Source organism: Musa acuminata, chromosome BXJ3-3 (assembly GCF_036884655.1).
Source record: "Musa acuminata AAA Group cultivar baxijiao chromosome BXJ3-3, Cavendish_Baxijiao_AAA, whole genome shotgun sequence".
Classification (NCBI taxonomy): Eukaryota; Viridiplantae; Streptophyta; class Magnoliopsida; order Zingiberales; family Musaceae; genus Musa; species Musa acuminata.
In genome coordinates, this window is record NC_088351.1 from 6504622 (window position 1) to 6525960 (window position 21339).

Below are 21339 nucleotides of genomic sequence, written 5' to 3' on the forward strand. Positions count from 1 at the left end.
CAGATGAAACTGGCACTCCTTTTGTCACCATGCCAACAAAAGCAGTGTGGCTTTTCTTTTGATCTTTTGTCACTGTGCCAACCAAGAGAACACCACTGCTATCTGCTCCCCATTTTGGCCCACTCCATTAATGGAGCACTAGCTTCCAATGTGTGTACTGGAATTGTTGAGGACTTTTTTGGTTGAGTGGATCACCTCAAAGCTTTATTCATGGATCCAACTGCTGGATACAGATTTACTCTGTAGGATAAAGATGTTGCCTTCTTGGATCTTCTATGGAAGACATTTTTTAGCTTAAATTTAAATCTTTTTTTTTATTTTCCCTTTTTCCTTGTTTTATTTTTTGTAAAGTAAGGAATGATGATAAGAGAGAGAGAGAGAGAGAGAGAGAGAGAGAGAGAGAGAGAGAGAGAGAGAGAGAGAGAGATTTAAAATTAGGAGTGTAGAATCTTAATAAGATTATTGCTTTATGACAAAAGAACAATTATTTTGGGAGAAAATGTTTGTTTGAGTTAATATAATTAGGAGTTCTGCAATTTTTTGGGTACTTGAATGTTCTAATAATCTTAATAAAGTATACATAAAATATGATAATTTTAATATTTATAAATTATTACACATCATAAATATAAAAATAAAACAACATACTATAGATACCAATAATCTAATTAATATAAACAACTATATATTAAAAATATAGATGTAGAGTATACTATATACTAAATAAAATAGGGTATGATAATAAAAGTGAATCTTGATTTTAATTCTAAAATTTTGAGAACAAATATGCTGATCATTCCAATCGAAGCATTGATTGCACCAATCGACCAATTCTAGACTACACATTTTTCTCATTTTCTTTGACTATTTGTCCTACGTGTGAAGTGTGAGAGAGAGAGAGAGAGCATGCAATGTGATAGGATTGCTCGTCACAAGTAAATGTATGACTAATTACATTGGTTGGAAAATATCCTTAGAAAAAAAAAATGTCACATTTCAAGAAAATCTCACTTATCGATTATTTATGGTTTTCATTTATGTGTGACATAAACATAACACTGGTGTTTGGTGCTTACGGTGGGACTTAAATCTCTTGCAATTTTTGACCGTGCGCACTGCGTATATAAGAAGCTCGATACGTGGGCCAATTGGGGAGAAGAACAAGTGCGGGACCCACTTTCGGACGATGGGCCCCACAAGCGGATTGTCCGCGCTCAGGCCTCGGGGGCAGATCGCATCTGCGGTCTCGGAAGAGCCACCGACCATCGGAGTGAGCCTTGCCGTTGGCTGCAATGGGGTGGGACCCGCAGACAGGACGATGGGCCCCGCCAGTAGCTTATCGATCGATGCCACAGGCTCACTTCCGGGGGCCAGCTCGCGACCGCGGTCTCGGCAGTCTCCGTTGGCTGCGTGGCATGGGACCCGCGAGAAGCACGATGAAGGACAACGGACCACCGACCACCGAAGGTAGCCTTCTGGTTGGTCGGCGAGTGGGCCCGCGAAGAGGGACGACGGACCCCTACGGTGGCTTGTCGACGCAACAGGTTCAGGGTCAGGGACAGGCCGCATCTACGTCTCGGCCGAGCCACCGACAACCGAAACGAGCCTTCCGATTGGTCGGGGCGGAGTGGGACCCGCACAAAGAAAGAAGGGCAAAGGCAAATCGACCCACCGGATCAGGCGCGCGTCTGCGTAATGGCAGGAGCCCACCGACAGAAGCTAACGGGGGCTACCACAACTGGCGAGATGACGTCGGCTAGTTTTTGACTTTGACTATCTGATGACGAGGTCGAGGAATCGAATCCAACCCCGTCCTCATCACTTACCATTGGTAAACGAAAAGGGAAAAAGACATATCTAGTAATCCGAAAGAAGAACCCACATGGACAAGTAGAGAGATAGGTGGAATGAAGTCACTCGTCACTCCACGATGCTTGGGAGATCCTTTTACTCCCATGCACCTAATGCCTTTGGGCAGGAAAAGCTGCTCCAGAGTTCAAAGAAACATAACAAGTAAAAGAAACAGCCTTAGATAGGAGTTAAAGAGTGAGAGCAGAGTGGGGAGATGTTGGGCGTTCATAACTCTGGGCCAACCTGTTATCATCCCCTTCCAAATTCGACCACAACAGTTCAACATAAGAACATGCTCTGGTGCAGTCTTCGATGTTACATCTTTGGCTGTCAATTTGATCAAAATAGAATTCATCAAGTTGAAATTGTCCTATTCTTCCTCCATCAAATCTTTGGGAGTTAAGAGGGCCAAATAGACTACAGCAAAAGATGTCAAAATAGTGATGCTTCAAAAGTACAAGTCAGGTGCAGATTATGGAAAGACAGACAAAACACAGAAAAATGAAAGCCTTACGATCCGAGATCAAATAATGACACAATGCTTGTTCAACAAATTTGCCTGTGTCACAACAGCATCTAGAATTGGACAAAAAAAGTAACCAGCGATATGGAGTACAAAAGAAACCAACATCATCTCATACAACAGCAATCCATAAACAGCTAGAGAATTCACAGGGTGAAGGCAGTTTCCGAAAAGCATGACAAATACAACCCTAGAAAAGACAGTCCCATGAAACAGGTATATCTGAGAGATGTCTAAAGCAAACTCCTGTGCAGATTTTATGGACAAAAATCTAATGGAATCTTGTGGTATGGCCTACACAGAATGAGCACTGACTTGCTCGTACCAATTGCGTGTGCTAGATCACGTGATTACATTCTAAGATGCAACTCTATACATTTTGAATGCTTTTTCTGCGACTTCTTTTACTTTTGACAATGCCGTCTTCTATGTCGAATAACAAGGCTTCGATAAGGAACATCACATCTTTCAGAGAAAAGGCACCAGAGAATATAGCAGATTTGACAAGTAATGATGTCAAAGAGCATCAGGTTTATTCACAAAAAGAATTTGGTACCACAAAGAAACCTGTGACGTCTTTCTATGTTCCCTGACCAGCTGAACTCTGACCTGTATCTTCCTATTCATGAAAGTATGGCATGCAGAGCACCATCCATGCGTATGAACCTGAAAGGACTTCTATTCATGTGTTCCGTTGAAGATACCTAGTGCATTTTTCTGTTGTCTCTCTCTCTCTCTCGAATTTTCACCCCATACTTTGGCCTCTGCAACAGCATACTCCCTCACAACATCCCGGTCAATATTTTTTGCGGAGTCTCGTGCTCTGCCTACATGGACTGGGCTATCCATCTGAGACTCTTGAGTCTCCAATTCATCCAAGCCCCACTTACGACCAGAGCCACCACCGGAGCCACCTCTCCCATGTTTTGCACCTTTACTTACTCCCTTGACTAGATCCCTTTGCCTAAGGTCTGGAGAATTTCGATGCGGTGAATGGACAGCTTGTTGATTATCAAAACCACTTCTAGACCTTGGGGTAGATGGACCAACCCTAGTATTCTGAGCAGTTGCTGCATTCTGATCATAAGTTTGTGAAGCTAAATATGAGAGTGCTGTCACGACATCCCCTATGAGAGGTCGAGTAGCTGCTTGCTCCTGCAGGCACATTGCTGCAACGGCCAGTGCCTGATATAGGCCTCTCATTGGATAATGGCCTTGTAGCAATGGGTCGGCCATTTTGGGGAATTTTCTACGCTCTTTAAATAATGGACGAGCCTGTACATGAGATGAATAAGACATTATATTTCTCGTCAGTATTTGAAACTGAAATTTGCAACATCAACATGTAACCAGATTTTCATATTTATATTCTCCATTAATTTTTAGATCTAAAGTTGAGAATTAGAATTTGAAGCATTACTACTACAGAATGTGCCTTCACATGAATCCCATTATCAAGCCACAGAAGTTTGATGTAGTAGTTCAAAAAAGTGAAAGAAAAACATACCCATGCAACTAGATTCTGTTCTCCTGCAGGCCTCGTGTTGTCAATCGCTTTACGCCCAGTAATCAGTTCAAGAAAGACAACACCAAAACTATAAACATCAGATTTCACCGTTAACTGCCCTGTCATAGCATACTCCGGAGCACAGTAACCATACGTTCCCATCACTCTTGTAGAGACATGAGTCTTGTCACCAACAGGACCAAGCTTTGCAAGCCCAAAATCTGACAACTTTGGATGATATCCTTCACTAAGAAGTATATTTGATGATTTAAAGTCACGATAAATAACTGGCGGGTTTGCCTTATCATGCAGGTACTCCAAACCTTTTGCTGCACCAGCTGCTATTTTCATACGGGTATTCCAGTCCAGTGGTTCCTTATCAGCTGGAATATCTATTAAGTTTAAAGAAATCCCAATCAATTCATTTTATCAAGGTATCTTAATCATCTGTGACATATTATAAGAATTTCGGCACAAAACCCTTGGCATCTTTTTTCTGAGTATCTAAAAGGAACTAAGAACAGTTGATAGACTCCCTTGCTCAAAATGAAGTTGTTTAGCTAAACAATAATCAGTCTCACAACAAAAAGACTAAAAGCAGATTATTTGTTTTCAGAACAATGTCCATTCAGGTGAGAGCACTCTGCAGATACCAAGAAAGAAAGCAACATAATTGAGGAAACATCTAGGATTGGTTGAAACTCAGGATTTGAATAATTAATTTTAATTTTTGTTAGCAAATGGCATGTCTCATAATGAATTGCCTGGGAAGATATCTAAAGTAACATTCAGATAATCCAATTGCCAAAGTTATTGAATCAACTGTGACCCCTTTTTTGTATTTTATTAATGTGTTCCCAGAGAATATGTATTTCTTTGACAAATAGGAGGATATAACATTAACCTTAAAGTAGGATAATAACATCATCCCATAACATTAACCTGATGTAGTGACATTTTCAGAAAGTAGGATATAACATTAAATGGTAATGCACATAAACAAGATTTACGGCACGTTGATGTATTAAAGAATTCCTTAAATTTAGGGCATGTTGATATGTTTGGATTCTCAAATTGGCAAGAAGGCCAGTCACAAAATGGCCTGCTGTCATAGACAACTTGCATGGATGGATATGAAGACTCATCACAGTTAAGTCCTTGAAGTTGAAAAAACTTCACATAAATGTATACTCCATGACCTAATAACCATAGACTAGAAATGATTCCATAATTTGGGACTTTTACCTTGTCCTAATCCAGTTTTTATTTGATATTATATTTGGCTTTGATTTGGTTGTATGATGGACCAACTTTAACATCAACTACCCAAACCTTTCCACACAAGCAAATTGTGGCTTTGACACAAAAATCTAACAGAGATCTCCATGAAAAAGTTTTTTTTTTAAAATAGATTATTTAATTGTTAGAAAGGAGCCAAAAATGGTCCAGTCTTAGCCATACCTGGATATCCATATGTCCAAATTGATGTCAAGCTTTAAATTTACTTATATTTACCTCAAAATATGACATTTGATTGATTATCTCAGTATCCCATATTCTTTTCTTTCATTCTTCTTTACACATTTGTTCCTAGGCTTTCTTATACAGACATATGATTGATAGGTTTAAACATCTTAATTATTTGTTGGTGAGATGCCCACCTCATTTGTTATATCTATATTCACCATTAATCCTATGTGGATCTGACATCTTGCGCTGATCCAATAGTTTCTGTATCTAATTAAAGTGGGTACAATAATAGAATTTAGTATCCCCTCATACCCATATATGAATTACAGTACATTTTCACCCTAAGAAAAGGCTTTGTTATTAACAACATAACTATATCTGCTGTAGAAGTTATATTTTGTACAATGGTAGTCTAGCTTGATATATTCATACCATAGCAAAAGCAAAAAAGTCGAATGAATGGTAAGATGAATTCAAACAAAAACTAAGAATAATGCTTGTTTTTGTATCAACTATCAAATACATCTGAAACCTATAAGACACAGCAGGCTCTATATGCACAAAACTTGGAAAAACTTTCAATCAAGAATTGCCATGTTGGTTGGTGTGCCATATGCCAAACGCCATTGTTTTGCTGTGGCAAAATGCTAGCTTGGAATATGGCAAAATGCTAGCTAGCAAGGGGTCATGAATAGAACCATGCCAACCTGAGGCGAGAATTATTTTCACATTTCTCTAGGAGATAATTGTTCAAGACAAGCTCAGCAACAAAATGAAAGATAGGTACCGAAGATGACAAATATGACAGAACCAAAATCCTTCACTTCGAACTCAGCACCATGGCATGTTGTGGTGTCCAAATCAATAAAAATTCCCACTTGATTACCAATTTTTCTAGTACTTTATGATTTGACATGAGAAATTGTGACATCATCCCATGTAAAGTTAGTTTGTATTTTCTGTTGATAGCATACACTGCACATCAGTTAGAAAAACAACAATCGACTCCTTTATCATAAATAAAAATTCCATAAGTAAACAAGAATAAACCTTAATGAAGTTATCCATGAAAGAATGTGCTCCTTTTGCCTAAGAAAATAGAGATCACATTGCATCCAAATTGAAGTCGACGAGCACATCATCTAGCTTAGGATTACAGGTTTGAAGGATATGTTGGATGCATCTAATGGAGTGGATCAAATTCAAGTTTGAAAGTCTGCCAAGTCAAACAAACAAGGGTTGAAATGGCCTAAGAAGATGGGATCAAGGAGAACTTGCGCCTCCAGATGTGGACTAACAGTTGCTAGCTTAACTGGATAAGGGAGAAAGAAGGAACCTGTCTTGAACAAGTAGAACAAGAAGACCAGCATGACCAGCAATTGGTAAAGGAAAGAAGGTCAGATAGGTGAAAAATCTGACCCAATAGATAAGAAAATAGTTCAAGCCTTCCAAAATATGGACAGAGACCAAAATTTTGCAAGAGATACAGTATAAATGGACACTTCACACGGAACAACTGATAGCCATGGTCTGCTCCCATCAATGGTTGGCAAGTCTCAATCATGAAGACTGGATGCAGACAACATTATAAAAAATGAGATTTGACATACTCACATAGCTATTTCAGCATAGATTATTCTGGCTAGATGAGAATCACAATTAGGTTAGGAATTTGAGTTATAGTAGCTCTATAAATAAACATGCTTATAAGATGTTAATATCATGTTTGAATATTTTCTTTATTTTCTGTGCAATATAGTCAGCTAAGATTAGTAGCTTAATTTTCCAATTGATAATTTGAGAGGCACTTCCTAAATCGAAAAAATTCTAGGCATGAGGTCATATCTTATCTATGTAGTTCTTGCAAATGAATGAAAGAAAGTCAACGTTTAAAAGCTTCATATCAAAGATGTAGCAGATAACATACTGAAGATGCATTCAGAAAAAGGAAAACGGATCATGAGAAACTTAATCCGATTCATGGTATCCCATTAAGGTAAATGGTCTATCATTCAAAGCTAGCTACTTTGTCCAAAAAATATGATTACCAACATAAGCATGAAGTTAATCAACATAAAAGATTCCAATTTAATCTTCAGATTATCCATATTTAAGCAAAGCAAGGGTTACGTGAATGCAAACTAGCTAAGAATTCAGTTGCTGGAAGAATGTGCATTATTGATCCCATGGGTCTAAAATTAAGAAATAAACAAATAACACGTGAGAAATTGGATCTAAAACTTAAGCACATGCTATGTTTTCTGTTGACTAGTTTAGGCTAGCGCTTATTTGAGCAATCTTTTTTTATTTGTCTGTAGGAAACAATAATTGTAATCCATACAACAAGTGTCTCATTGGATTCTTTCAACTTTGTCATATCAACCACTTCAAGATGATTCTCCAATGCATGGTAAAGAGAACACTGATGTATCATTAAGAAAATACGAAAATAGAACACAAAAGAAAAACAAGTTGGAATTGGACAAAGAAAAGTTGTTACATGGGAATCAGCACACTTAAAATAGTCAATATTCTTCACGTTAAGGGAAGACTAATAAACACTAAAAAAGATCTATCAAATTTGACAAGAAACCATGCCAAGGCCTTATTTGTAAACATAACAAGCATATCAAAACATATTATTCAATCAAAGCAAATAATTCCATGCCCTAAACAATAACAACTTGTAATTATTCTAATAAATTAAGACAAACAATCCCGATCCCCATCTCATACAAAAAAGATTAAGACAAACGCAGAAAAATTATAGGTACCAACAAATATAAAAATTTAACAGCTTGAAAAGAATAGCTAAAATCAACAAAATGTTGCACATCAGATATTTGGAGCTGGCTAATAAATTTATCCTTTCAAAAATGTTTGATGTATTTTTTTTTTCAAATGATATCAACAATGTAAGATTGTGAAGGTGCTAGCTAGTCTGGCTAGCACTTGTTCAACAAGGTCAAAGGATCAAAATCCAAATTTACAATTTACTCCTTGCAAAAAAAAAGGTTTTCAAGTATAAATATGAAGAGTTGTGACATTGGCACAACAAAAAATTACAGTTTTTCCAGATCCTTATAGGCCGTGAACTAAATACTTGTGTTCAATGATCCTTGGATCTTCAATTATTGATATCAGATGCATGAGGAAGAAATCATTCACAACTCCTCTCTAATGTGAGAGAGCAAAAGTGAAGGACTTCAAAGCCAATGGTTGAAAGAAAAAAGGTGGCCTTAAAGGTACAACATCACAACTGATGAGGTATATAACTCAACTGCTCTACTACAATGAAGCACATTGTACCACGTCTGTTAATTGTTTCTATTTTCATAATCATGGAACCATTTCCCATTGGCTCAGCTTTTGATGCTGGATCTAGCATCTCCACCCATTATTCTGTATCCATGGGCAATTGTTAGTACGTGGGTGCCATATGCTAGATGCTTTCTCTCTTCCTGCAGGGGTGGTTAGTCGCTGTGGGCTAACCATTTCTGATCTCGATGTAAAATGACAATAGAAGAGGAGTGGCTGAGATCTGGAGGCTGGTAAAAAATAGACAAAACTGATATGGAGAGAACTTATGTTTTTGTATAGTCTTAATCTATTAACTTCAAGAAGGGTTTGGACTTTCTAGAGTTAATATAACTTCTAACTTCCCGAGCCCAACATCATTTAACACATTGCACCCCACAATTACTTCATTTAAGTAAAATGTGACCATGTCCTTAATGATAATGACAGGTAATAACATAATAACCATTGATGTGGGTAATCCTGAAAACTTGTTACTAATTAATTTATTAGTTTGTATATCTAACTGTAGATGAACTGCAACTCCAGCAATTAAGGAAAACTAAAAATAGAGCTGTTTTTAGAATCAGTAATAGAAGCCAAGAAAACAATCTAACCATGTAAATGATCTTCTAATGACCCCAAACGCATAAACTCATAGACAAGCAGCCGTTGATCACCATCAGCACAATAACCAATGAGATTGACAAGATTAGGGTGATGTAAGAGGCTAAGCATGAGAACTTCAACCAAAAACTCCCTGTTACCCTGGAGACCATTTCTGTCAAGTTGTTTAACAGCAACTACCTGCAAATGTTTACATCAGCTGTATGCTCAATAGGCAGAGACCATAATTTCTTAACATACATAAAATATGCGGATGTTTTTTAAGCAGAGATTCTAGACTCATGACAAACTCCTGATAATACATCAATTTCACTAAAGCAATCAAGGCGCACTAGAGGTAAACTAGTCAGATGAGCTAATGATATCCTGCACACTATAAAAAAGAAGAAAACTAACCTGTCCATTCTCCAACCTTCCTCTATATACACGGCCAAAACCACCTTCACCCAAAAGACAATCTTGTCTAAAGTTCTTAGTGGCAGCAGCAAGCTCACGGAAAGTGAATGTCTGTGCTGCAATATGCCCGGCATTGCCATCTTTGGAAGCCGATGCTTCCTTTTTGGAGTCTGAACCGGTCCTTGCCGTCAGTTTGTCTAGCACCACAAGCAATCCACGATAGTAAACAAGAAAATTAGATATTCTGATCCCAAAACATGACTGGTGTATTATATCTGCTCTAATAACAAAACATAGGGAAGCCAAAAGAGATGAAAGAAAATTCTTGAATTCGACAATTTTTGGTAATAGTTTGTTCAAAACCAAAACTGCCCCATTACTTTGAAAACAAGTTTAGGCATGATCAGTGACATGCATGAGCTTCTCATTCATCTTCCTGGATCATTTAATGACAAACTGTCATCCTAATGTTTTGGGCAGAAAAAAGATATTTCTCTTTAGGAGGGAGAGATCCATGCATATGGCAAGAAAATTGTAGTACCAAAAAGAGGAGCCTGATCTCTAACATCTAATAAGAGCGCCACAAATAGCTATAAAATCTCTGGTTTTTTTCTCTTCTTTTATTTCTCATATAGTGGGCCTGACATCTATTGGCGTTTATCCAACAAAACACGTTAAATTTCCTGAAGCCAGGACATAAAGAGGAGCTCCACGCATCAAGACATCCTGGATAAGAGAGCGAACGATCAAGACATCCCAGAAATGCAGCAGATGAATCCCCATTAGATCCATAAGAAACCCATAAAAAACCAATTTTTCCCATGAAAAATCCCAGCTTTCTTACCGGAACTGCCACGACGCGACGACGGCTCCCTCTTGCGATCCCCACCACCCTTTCCTTCTCTCCTCTTCTTCTTCACCTCCTCCTCCTCCTCCCTCTGACTGGGCGATCCAAAACATGTAAAACAGCCCATCAATAAATAAGAACAACCAAGAAAAAATTCCCCCCCAAAATCCAACAATTTCGGCTCGATCGACGGCTCCTCCTCGGTCCTCCGATCGATCCCGACGGAGCTACACGAAATCTCGCCGGTGGAGGAGCAGATCAGAGCCAAAAATCCACGGGGGGAACGAAACCGAGAGAAGAGGGCGGAGCCTAACGGCGAGGCCTGCGTTAAATTACATGAGAGAGAGAGAGAGAGAGAGGCAAAAGAAGTCAGCTGAGTGTGAGATGTAAGAAAAATGGACAGCAACCAAATATAGGGGAAGAGAGAGAGAGAGAGAGATGTGGGTAACAGATTCACCGCTTCCACGTATCTCATGTAACTCCCATAGTGGGGCCCTTAAATCTGCAATCACGAAGAGGGTATGAAAATGGGTAATTTCTAATGGGTAAGTACATTTTCTGTTTTTATTATAAATTAAGATTTAATGTTTCTTATATTTATAGGAAGTGTATAAGGAGATTAATTAAAGCTCACATCAGAGAAATAATGAGTTCTACACCAACAAATAAAAACTTAATTGATCTTAATCATCAATTGGATCATTCTCGTAGGTTCTTCTCACATTATGTGTCCGTAGATTCACTTAATACTATGAAAAAGATATTTGATTTTTAATATTGTATATGCACCAATGCACCCATGATAGACTTTTGAGGGATAATTTGACTGACTCTAATTCTATTTTATTTTTATAAAATAAAACTTAAATAGAAAAATTCGTCAATAATTGATAAAGAAATTTAGTTTCCTACATTATTTTTTGTTAATGTTCCTTCTACAAATATTTCTATTCTAAAATATGCAATATTTGGTTGATGTGTGATCGAGTCCCATGATATATTATTTTTATGCTATATTTTTATAACTATAATTAAAAAAATAAAATAAAAATATATGTTATTTGTTTTTTTTTTTTTACTCAATTTATAAATTTGAAGATCACTAATTTCATAAGTAAAAGATAGCTACATTTTCTATTCCATTATATCCTTTTGATGGACCCAACTAGTTTTGACATTGAATGGTTCAATTAGCTTGGAATAATCATCAAGAATAATAATATCAAAACTAGCAAAAATTAAAAGAAAAGGAACTACAACCTATATTCCAATTATCTTTTATATTATATTCAAAGTATTATCATATAAGCTTGTGGTATTTCACTTAATCAATATGCTCAACATTAGTTAATAATATCTGCAAATTATAGGTTTTGAACGATATTTTGTCGATGATCAAATATAGACAACAGAAGACAATAGATGTTTGACTTGTGGAAATGAAATTGATGATGGTATACAATATGTTTACATCCCCCATTATTATGTAATAATGAACAATAATAAAATCCAAAAATTGAACTTTTAAGGTGGCCTGTCAACACATATATTTATGAGGATAAATTTTAAGCTATTTTTGGTGGTAAGTGTATTTTTGACATCACATTTTCAAGTAGCAACCCAGCTTCAATATGTATTCAAGAGAAATCTAAGTATTTAGATACAATAAAATTCATTAGTGATTTTGAATTATCCAGTGCAATTTTTCTTTCCATGACTCAAGATTGACAATTAAATAGTATGCAGGTAAGTGTTTCAAGGCATATTGATGCTGAATTTTCTTACTCCACTTTGAAATGATGGTCTAACTTCAAAGCAGAAACACACATAGATGAAGCTTCTGACCTAAAATGTTCTCTTTTTTATCATGTATATGGATGGAATACATTTATGTTTGTACATTTTATGGATGGCCATGCAAGTACACAGACACTACACAACAAATGTTCATTTCATCATATGAAAATTTTAAATTTGTAAACATTTAAAGCTAATTTTTTTGAAAGCACATTTAGAATACATGGCAAGTACTCATGAATGGGCATGTCTCAAGAGAAAAAAAAGAAATCCAAATCCTCTTTCTTGTTTGATGTTTGATTAATTAGCATAACATGGTTTATGGTATAGGGATGTGGCCTTTGGCTTTACCTTTGAGATTAAAGTTGGAGGGTTGATAAGGAGAATAGCATAAGATTGAGAATGGTGGAAGGGAGAGTAGCTCTGTTGCTTAATTGCCAATGATGGTTCCAAAGGATATATTATTCCAAAAGAGTGAGTGATCTGGTGGGTTGGTGATTCATATTCCTCCTTTTGGCCCATCTTTTTTACCCCAAGTAGATGTAGGAAAATATAAGATATGAGGAAAAGGTAAACTTCCTCATGTTTCCTTTCTCTTGGATGTTGGGGACAGTAGGACTTGTAGCTTTCAATCAAGTCAAAATCATAATTTTAATTTGAAGTGGGGAAGTTTAGGCAGGCATTCTCTTGGACACATGCAATATGAGCTCAAGGAGAAGATGACCACAGCTTTTTGTGATGCCAATCTCCTCACTCTATCCATCACAATGACAATGTGGGGAAGAGAGTTCCACTAGTGATAATGATGATGAAGAAGAAGAAGATGATCATGAATTTGATTAATAGAATGCCTAATGTTGTTCAAGATAGGAGAATGGCAGTCAAGAATGGCTTCCTCAAGGCTCAACTTGGTAGGATTGGACTCTTATAGAGCTAATGATGGATCTCAGCTGATTTCATAGTGATATATATATATATATATATATATATATATATATATATATATATATATATATATATAATGTATTGATGTCTGCCAAGAATGCCCCTCTGGGGTCAACTATAAGGCACAATCTTAACTTTTTGTAATTCTAAGATTAAAAAAAAGAGATTTTACATAAAAATAACATATTTATCATTGTAATTTTTATTGTAGTACACTTTTCATCCAAATATTAAGCCCTCATCCACATATGTCACTGTGAATCACATTTGAGTTTAAAAAAATAAAAATACAAAAACCTAAATCACCCATAAGATTTTTAGTGTCATTATTAGTTTATAAAGGCAATATTGTATAAGCTGCATATGTTAAAGTAAAATTTTACATAGATAAATACAAAAACCACTGATTTCAAAGATATATACATGTGTAATTTTCTTAATAAAAAAAAAGGTCGGAATAATTTGTTTTCGGGAATTCCGAAAAGAAAGAAATGTTCCCCAACAACACAATTTTTTTTTTTTAAAGAAAAGGAGAATTAAGACAGAAAATATTTTGGTTCCTCACTTTTTTTGAGTTGTTAATTGATTAGGACCACGCAGTCTTCTTGCTTTGAGATGAAAAGTTTGATTGATGATCCAATTAATTAACTTCAATGAATATAAAGTGGACCACAAAACCATCTTTGGAATGCCCAAAATGTAATTGTTTTGTTGCCTTTTTCTTCTCGCAACTTTTAGTTTGATGGGTGGTAATGCAGAAGGCATCAAAAGGAAGCATCCACTCACTTGGAATTCCATGCATGCAATCCAAACTGTGGGCAGATGGGGCACAACCTGGTGGTTTTCTTTCATCTTCAAATGAACTACTAATTCTTCTACCACCAGTACTAACGTTGGTATAACAAATCCATTAGATCATAGATTTAGAGACTAATCAACAGTAGCTTTTGTACTAATGATTCCATAGTATCAAATCTAACTCTGGTTTTGGTTTTGGAAACGGAGGATTGTCTTTTGGTGGTGGTGAATCGACTTGTCTATTTAAATAGATCTTGATGAGTTCAGATTTACAGAGAGTGGCTTACTATGATCACAAGTATCATGAATCTTAACGTATATGGCATAAAAGCTAGAACTTGGCTTAGTAATAGCACTTATTTCAGGTCATTGGATCATAGAGTATTCGATATCATTAGCACTAGAGATGTGAAGAGAGAGAGAGAGAGAGAGAGATGAATACAAGTTCCTATCTTCAGCAAAAAGAGGTCACAAATAAAGCTCGATAAAAAGTTGGGGCAGAATGCCTCAAACCTCCAAATGTATAGACAACTCAAAGATATTGTTTATATCAGTAAATGCAAGCTCCTAAGAACATTTGGCTACTCCAGAGGACACTGAGGCAACACTGATATGGAATAAGTTGGGTTATGAGATGTTGCAACTTTTATTATTACTAAGCTGCGCAAAATTTAGAAGTCATTACAGAATCTTGCATCTGACTGCAAGATATTGTTCCTACACTTATTTTAGCCGAATCTATAATGCAGATTGAAATATCATCTCAGCGAGTTCCTGCATCAAAAAGGTATTAGACAATCACATTTTAGATTCAACACAAGAGAGCTAAAAATGATATTGAAGAGAGACATTCGGATAGTTACAGATACCTGTTTCCCAGATGGAACAGATGGCTCACCCCATTCCATGACCTTCTTCTCAAGAGTCTCCAAATCTGCTTTCCCAGCCTGATCATAGAAAAAAAATCAAAACCATAGAATTAAGAGTTGTTGGATAATCTCATGCAGTAGATTGGTTTTGCCTGTACACGAAAAGACATGTATAAAACACACCTCAATTAGAGCACCAATCTCTGTGTCAAAGCTTTGGTAGCGTTTCCGAACAAGCTCGGCCAGGGAACCATCCTAAGATTAGGGAAGAACCCTTCTCAGTATACTGCAAGTGATCCTCCTTATGTTAAAATTCTTAGATTACCTCGGTTAGTTTCGCAACATTTCGCAGTCCACGGGCTAATGTGTCCATTCCAGAAATATGAGCAATGAACAGGTCCTCAACATCGGTGCTCTCTCTCCGCCTAAAACCAAGGAAAAAACAACAAGCTCAAATATCTCTCTTTCTAAACACAGTGATACAGTAAATAACATCATGATTATGCCAAACGGATAGGCTATCAATCATCAAAGTTTAACTATAAGGGGCAAGAGAAACAGAGTTTGTCAAAACCAGTAGCAACATGCAATGGTTGCCTTCATATAGGCTATCAATCATCAAAATCAAATAGTAAAGATTGAATCAAACAGATGAAGTATAAGGGGCAAGAAAAACAGACAGTTTTGCATCAAAGTTGAATCCACCAGGTGCAATTCCTCCCTATCAACACAAACAAAACAACGGAAGACTCAATATTAATTGGTAAAGATGTAGAAGTGCACTACTCCCTGGCATATACTCCAACTAACCAAACAGTCAAATACTAAACTTACATTTCTGACAACACTTAACATAACTAGGGTTGCTTCTCCAATATCTGTAAGGAACTGATCTGTATCCCAACCTGTGTCCAAGAGGAAGCATCAAACGTCATTGATAAATTTTCCAGCAACCAAGAAATAATGAAGAAATCTGCAGCTTTATGTGCCTTTAAGTTATAGTTGCACATACCAATCTGGGGATCACCAGTATTCGCATCAATATTTCCAAGCAAACCATTTATCCGTGCAGTTTCAAGCTCATGATGACAGCTACAAGAAATAGTAGATATATCATAATTTTCATATGAATACCATCATAGGTCAGCTTGAGCTGAACTCATAGCAAAAGGGACTTACCTATGACCAGATAAAGTAGCATGGTTACATTCAATATTCAACTTGAACTCTCCTGCACCAATGAGATAACAGGATAAAGTCATCAGCAACTTCATAATGAAAAGAAGTTATTGAAAACAAATACAAGTATAAATCAATTGAAAACAATAGACAAAATATTCACACTATAAACTATGGCATCATGTAGAAAGATTTCTTAGTGCAGTTCTCAAACAAGATAGAGACAGTTGCAATTTTCTGTGGTAGGATCAAATGACAAAACGAAGGAAAATAATAGTGCTCTAAAAAACTATCATGGGCTGTCTTCACAAGTGATAAAGAATATACACAATATGGAAATCAACCCAAAATCTATTAGGCACTTATATGTTATAGCCATTATATTTTGTGTTCATCAACAGAGAAATACATGTATACAGGATGGTGGACACACACAAGAAGTCAGTCATGATAATTTGAACCTACCATGTTGGGAGAGAGACAGAGATTGGACGAGCAAAGGGAGCATAATTATCCTTTTCACAAGCAGAGCCCCAATTTCATTGTCAAGCATTTTTCTTTTACTTTATCAAAGTCTTCGACATGTGGCCAAGGAGGCAAGTATAACGTGGGCAAGCAAGAAATTATGGTGGTTGAGAAACTACATTGCACCTACTTGTTCTTCTTTAAAATTCCAATATTCATGAATGAATAAACTCATTTTACAAGACTACTTGTATGAGTGCTAGTATTAATGCCTTCTTCTAACTTAGTTGGATATGCTATTAGCAAATTACATTTATAAGTCACTAATAAATAAAATAAAATAAAATATTGACCTGGAATTGAATTGACCTTTAGATTTGAATTGCCCAAAGTCACAATTATTGACCTGGAAGCAGCTTCAAGGGCTAGATATTGTCCAAAGTCACTAATAAATGTTGCTGGATAATTTATAAGTGCAGCCATAATATTTAAAACCCATAGGAGTGTAGCAGTAGACTGCTAGAAATCAGTGACTTGGCCTAAGCCTGGGGCGATGAAAAGTATGCCAACAGTTCTGTTAATAATGACAACTTTTGTGCACAAGTGAAAAAGGGTAAATACTATCCACTCCTCATGGTAATGGTAACAAGAGAATAGCTAATCAATCCATGCATAATATGCATATAAGACTAAAGAAGAATGAGAAACACAGGTTCGGGAAAATCTTTGTTAAAGGTACTTAGACACAAGAAAGATTATTTGAATTAAAAATTACCAAACATCACAAAATTGTTCATTAGCATCACATTCTACAAAACCAAAAGTACTATTGCCCAACTTATGTGATTATCAAGATACATGAAGGGCCAGCAAAGTACCTAAAAGGCCATACTTTTGAAGAAAAGCATAGGCAGTTGCAGCATCCCAGTCATATCTGATGTAACAAAAAACATATTAGAATAGATAGAACCTAATGAACATTAAATGATACCATACTGCTATACATACTGGTGTTTTGTTGGTTCTTGCGGTTTAGGTTCTATTAGAAGAGTTCCTGGAACATAGCACAAAAAATCATGATTATATTTTACAACTTCAAATGCTCAAAATTCTCTAGCAATTGATTTAATAAATGCAAGCAAATAATATGACTAAGCATGCAAAGAACACAATTAGATTTAGTTGTTCATGCGGATGAACTGAAGTAAATGAAAAGAGGAAGATATTATTTAGTAATCAACTTTACAAGAAAATATGCAAAATCCATTTCTGAGAATTCTATGACTTGTCAGCTAATGGGACTACATGTTCAATAGACTTATGTTAGTGAACATGGACTGAGAGATAGAAAGACAAACAGTACCATTGAACCCAATCTTCTTTTTATAATCAGCAGCAGCTTTAAGAAATCTTGCCTGAGAAAGAGAAAACCTTATTTTTAATGTAAAAATAAGAAACAACATGCATAGAGAGTTGAATGCCTTTAGAACAGATGTTAGAAAAAAATGCTGTTAGAAGAAAGACTATACTAGAGCAGGTTAAATTATTAATATAGGTACCAATTCATACCAAGTGATCGAGCTCTCTTTGCATATCAGTGTTTAGAAGAGATTGATACCCTTCACGCCCACCCCAAAAAACATAGTTCTCTCCGCCTAGATAATGTGTCACCTGCAATTATAAGCACAAATTTAGCAGACACTCAAAACTAAAGGCTTATCATCTATCCAAAAATCTCACCTCCATGGCCTTCTTGACTTGAGCAGCTGCATAAGCATAAACTCCAACCTCTGAGCTGCAAAACCAAAGTGAAACTTGTTTAAGTAACAATCACCTTGAAGAGATAATACAAATTGTTATTCTAAAAAAGGAATACCTAGTAGCAGCTCCATGCATGTAGCGTGGATGAAAGAAAAGCTGAGCTGTACCCCACAATAGTTTGATTTTATTTCCCTCCTATAAAACATATTTCGTTCATCACAGATAGATTAATAACTTTATTCTGGTCTATTTCCATAATAACTGTAATTAAAAAATAAATCGAATTACTCCATTTTAGAAGTGTCACTGGTGTTTTATGATGTGTACAAATGATAACACAGTATTATCACCTGAAGTTCCTTTGCAAGAGCTACAACTTCATCCAAGTTTGCATTTGTCTCCTATAAAGAAAAAGTCACTTGACATACATTAGGTTAAGTGAAAAACATAAGAACTTTTACATACTTCTGATGTGGTTAAACACAAAAAGTTTCAGATCAACAAGATAAATGGGCAGGCATTAGCATTTTTTAAGGATGAGTAGTATTTGTGTATGGCAATTTTACCACCACTCCTGAGAAGCAAATATAACTTGACCCTTGCAATTAATTGGATCATTAAAATTTTAAGACTAATATCAGCATATGTAAGAGCTGAATCTAAATATAGATAACCAAAAAGACAGAAAACTATGGACATTATTTAACATACCACGAGTGTTTTACCATCTGGGGCTATATCTCTGTCATGAAAGCACCATCTTTCAACTCCAAGCTTGTCCATGAACTCAAAGTGTGCTCTCACTGCAATTAGTCATAACATAAGTATCTTAACTCTGCTCTGACTGACTAGCTGGAATTGCATTATCTTACTTCTTCTTTTGGCCATAGCCAATGAATTTGTACCATCCTCCCATGGCCATGATTTTGTTGGCGCACCAAAAGGATCAGCACCAGTCCCACGAAAGGTGTGCCAAAAGGCAACACTAAATCGAAACCAATCCTATATTACCAAGAAAAAAACATTAGCATCAAGAATAAAAGAACAAAAAAGAAAAGGATGACTGGTCCTAAAAAGAAGCAACCCAACATACCTTCATTTTCTTTCCAAGTATCTCTTCCTCAGCATTATACCACTTATAAGAAAGTGGATTTTTGCTTGTCGGGCCCTAGTGTCACAAGATAAAGAAGAAAAAGCATGAAAATATGTTAGCTAACCAACCCAATAGCAAAGAGAAAATAATGCTCCAGTTACAAAATAAACTCGATCCTCCAACATATGCTACTAAACTAAAACAATGGTCATAATGTACATTACTTCATATTTGATTTTTGATATGCCTGGGAAGAACTCCCCTTTCCAACCATCGGAAGAACCACCATCACACTTAGCCTCAAGATTGGCCGCGCAAACATGCGGACCTTCTGCATTCTGCAAGTAGATTTTATTTAAACTTCCATCAAGAAACAATTTTGAACACACGGTCAAAATGTATAGGATTACTCACAACAGTTGATACAACCAAGGCCAAGAGGAACAACAGCAGTATCATCTTAAACTTCATAGCGAACAAAACTTTCTGAGGATGGAAATGAAAGAATTAGTAGAAATTAAGAAATAAAACTAGTTGAATTGCTATAATGCAAACGAATTCTTCACTCTGTTGAAAAGACCAAACTGAAGTATTAAATAGGTCCTTAGTAAAAAGAAAGAAAGGAGACAGCTCGTCTACAGTTTTGTTTGCAAACCACAGAAAAATAATGTTATTTGACGTTCTCAAACCACATCTTCAACAAAAATAGGTTAATGCTACCAAAAATCACAGTGGAACATAACAAGAACACAACCTCCTCTGGAAACAACGAACCAAATTCTTTATTTCTTCTAAGGAAATCAAACTCTTAATTAAATGCACAGATCTAATGCTATCTTATATTACACGTACAAGGCATTTAAGTAAAATGTAGACAAAGAACCACGAATCAAGAAACCAATGACACACAGTTCGAGTCCTTCAAATGGTCGATCAACCAACGTAGACAGCCTACGCTATTTTATCTTAATGTTTCATCCAGAATAGAAAACTAACCGAGGAGAATACCATTCAAACCAATTCCTCAAAAGATCTACCTAAAAGTTACATTTTTACCAGTCCTAACTCAAAAAAATCGCATCTTTCTTCTCTCTTTCTATCTCCTAGAACCGACAAAAAGAGATCCGAAGATGAAGCGAAGGAAAACCCCGAGATCATAACAGATAGAAAAGGAAGAAAAACATACGAAAAAAAGTGATTATTACGAAAAAAATTAAGAGGAAGAAGCGACGGATCATGGATTTACTAGTCAAAACCCTCGCGACTCCACCGATCTAACGTGACTTCAACTGTGAACGGTGATTTCGGCGTTGATTTATTGACCCGGGGAGACTGAACCCACGAGATCACCCATCATTTACGAGAAGTAGGAATCTTATCCAATCCCAGAAGTAGAGCCCGTCAAGTCTCTACTTCTTTTTTGCCGTCCATCACGGAAGATCTCCAAATCAACCGTTCAATATCAAAAAACACATGAACATTCCAGATCGTAAAATTAGAAATATACGGTTTAGATCTCAATTGTAAAATTTCACTAATGCAATCCTCCTATACACGAGATCCAGTCCATCTTCATGGAACTTACCATCTTCTCGCTTTTTCCTGTGGATTCTGATCCGGATCCGCTGTACAGAGGAATCCCTGCATGAAACGGATACGTCCTTTTGTGGAACGAAATCAATGCACGATAACAAACGGACGGAGAACGATCCCGTTCGGTGCACTGAAGGAAATAGCGAATCCTCATCCTCATCCTTGTTTATCCGACACGTCAATCCAACATAAATCAACACGAAAATTCAAAATTGAATGCAGGACGCTAATAAGTGAATCAAATAGATAAGAGATCGGATTCAAAGAATCGAGACGATCGATCCTATCAATGCATTGGATATGGGCTTTTGTGGATAATAT

The 21339-nt window shown here is 36.4% G+C and overlaps 2 protein-coding genes across 3 annotated transcripts; both read right to left on the minus strand.

The window, feature by feature from the left end:
• Window positions 1-2459: 2459 nt before the first annotated feature.
• Window positions 2460-10888, minus strand: LOC135633486 (receptor-like cytoplasmic kinase 185). Its single transcript, XM_065142970.1, has 5 exons — window positions 10516-10888; window positions 9672-9868; window positions 9266-9455; window positions 3882-4273; window positions 2460-3649 (listed from the first exon to the last, which is right to left on the minus strand). Exons 1-5 carry the CDS (start codon window positions 10643-10645, stop codon window positions 3053-3055), a joined length of 1506 nt encoding a protein of 501 aa, XP_064999042.1. The 5' UTR covers window positions 10646-10888; the 3' UTR covers window positions 2460-3052.
• A 3651-nt stretch (window positions 10889-14539) lies between these two features.
• Window positions 14540-20805, minus strand: LOC135634307 (xylose isomerase-like). 2 transcript variants are annotated; one of them, XM_065144691.1, is made up of 21 exons: window positions 20672-20805; window positions 19840-19911; window positions 19650-19763; window positions 19426-19500; window positions 19205-19334; window positions 19044-19135; window positions 18683-18733; window positions 18448-18527; window positions 18312-18366; window positions 18141-18242; window positions 17935-17986; window positions 17580-17625; window positions 17450-17505; window positions 16107-16158; window positions 15940-16019; window positions 15762-15832; window positions 15608-15648; window positions 15253-15352; window positions 15111-15182; window positions 14928-15005; window positions 14540-14832 (listed from the first exon to the last, which is right to left on the minus strand). In XM_065144691.1, the coding sequence occupies exons 2-21, from the start codon at window positions 19894-19896 to the stop codon at window positions 14797-14799; spliced, it is 1440 nt and encodes a 479-aa protein (XP_065000763.1). In that variant the 5' UTR covers window positions 19897-19911; window positions 20672-20805; the 3' UTR covers window positions 14540-14796. The 2 variants fall into 2 exon arrangements, with proteins under 2 accessions (XP_065000763.1, XP_065000762.1); XM_065144690.1 differs by lacking the exon at window positions 20672-20805 and adding an exon at window positions 20482-20605.
• Between the last annotated feature and the right edge of the window lie 534 nt (window positions 20806-21339).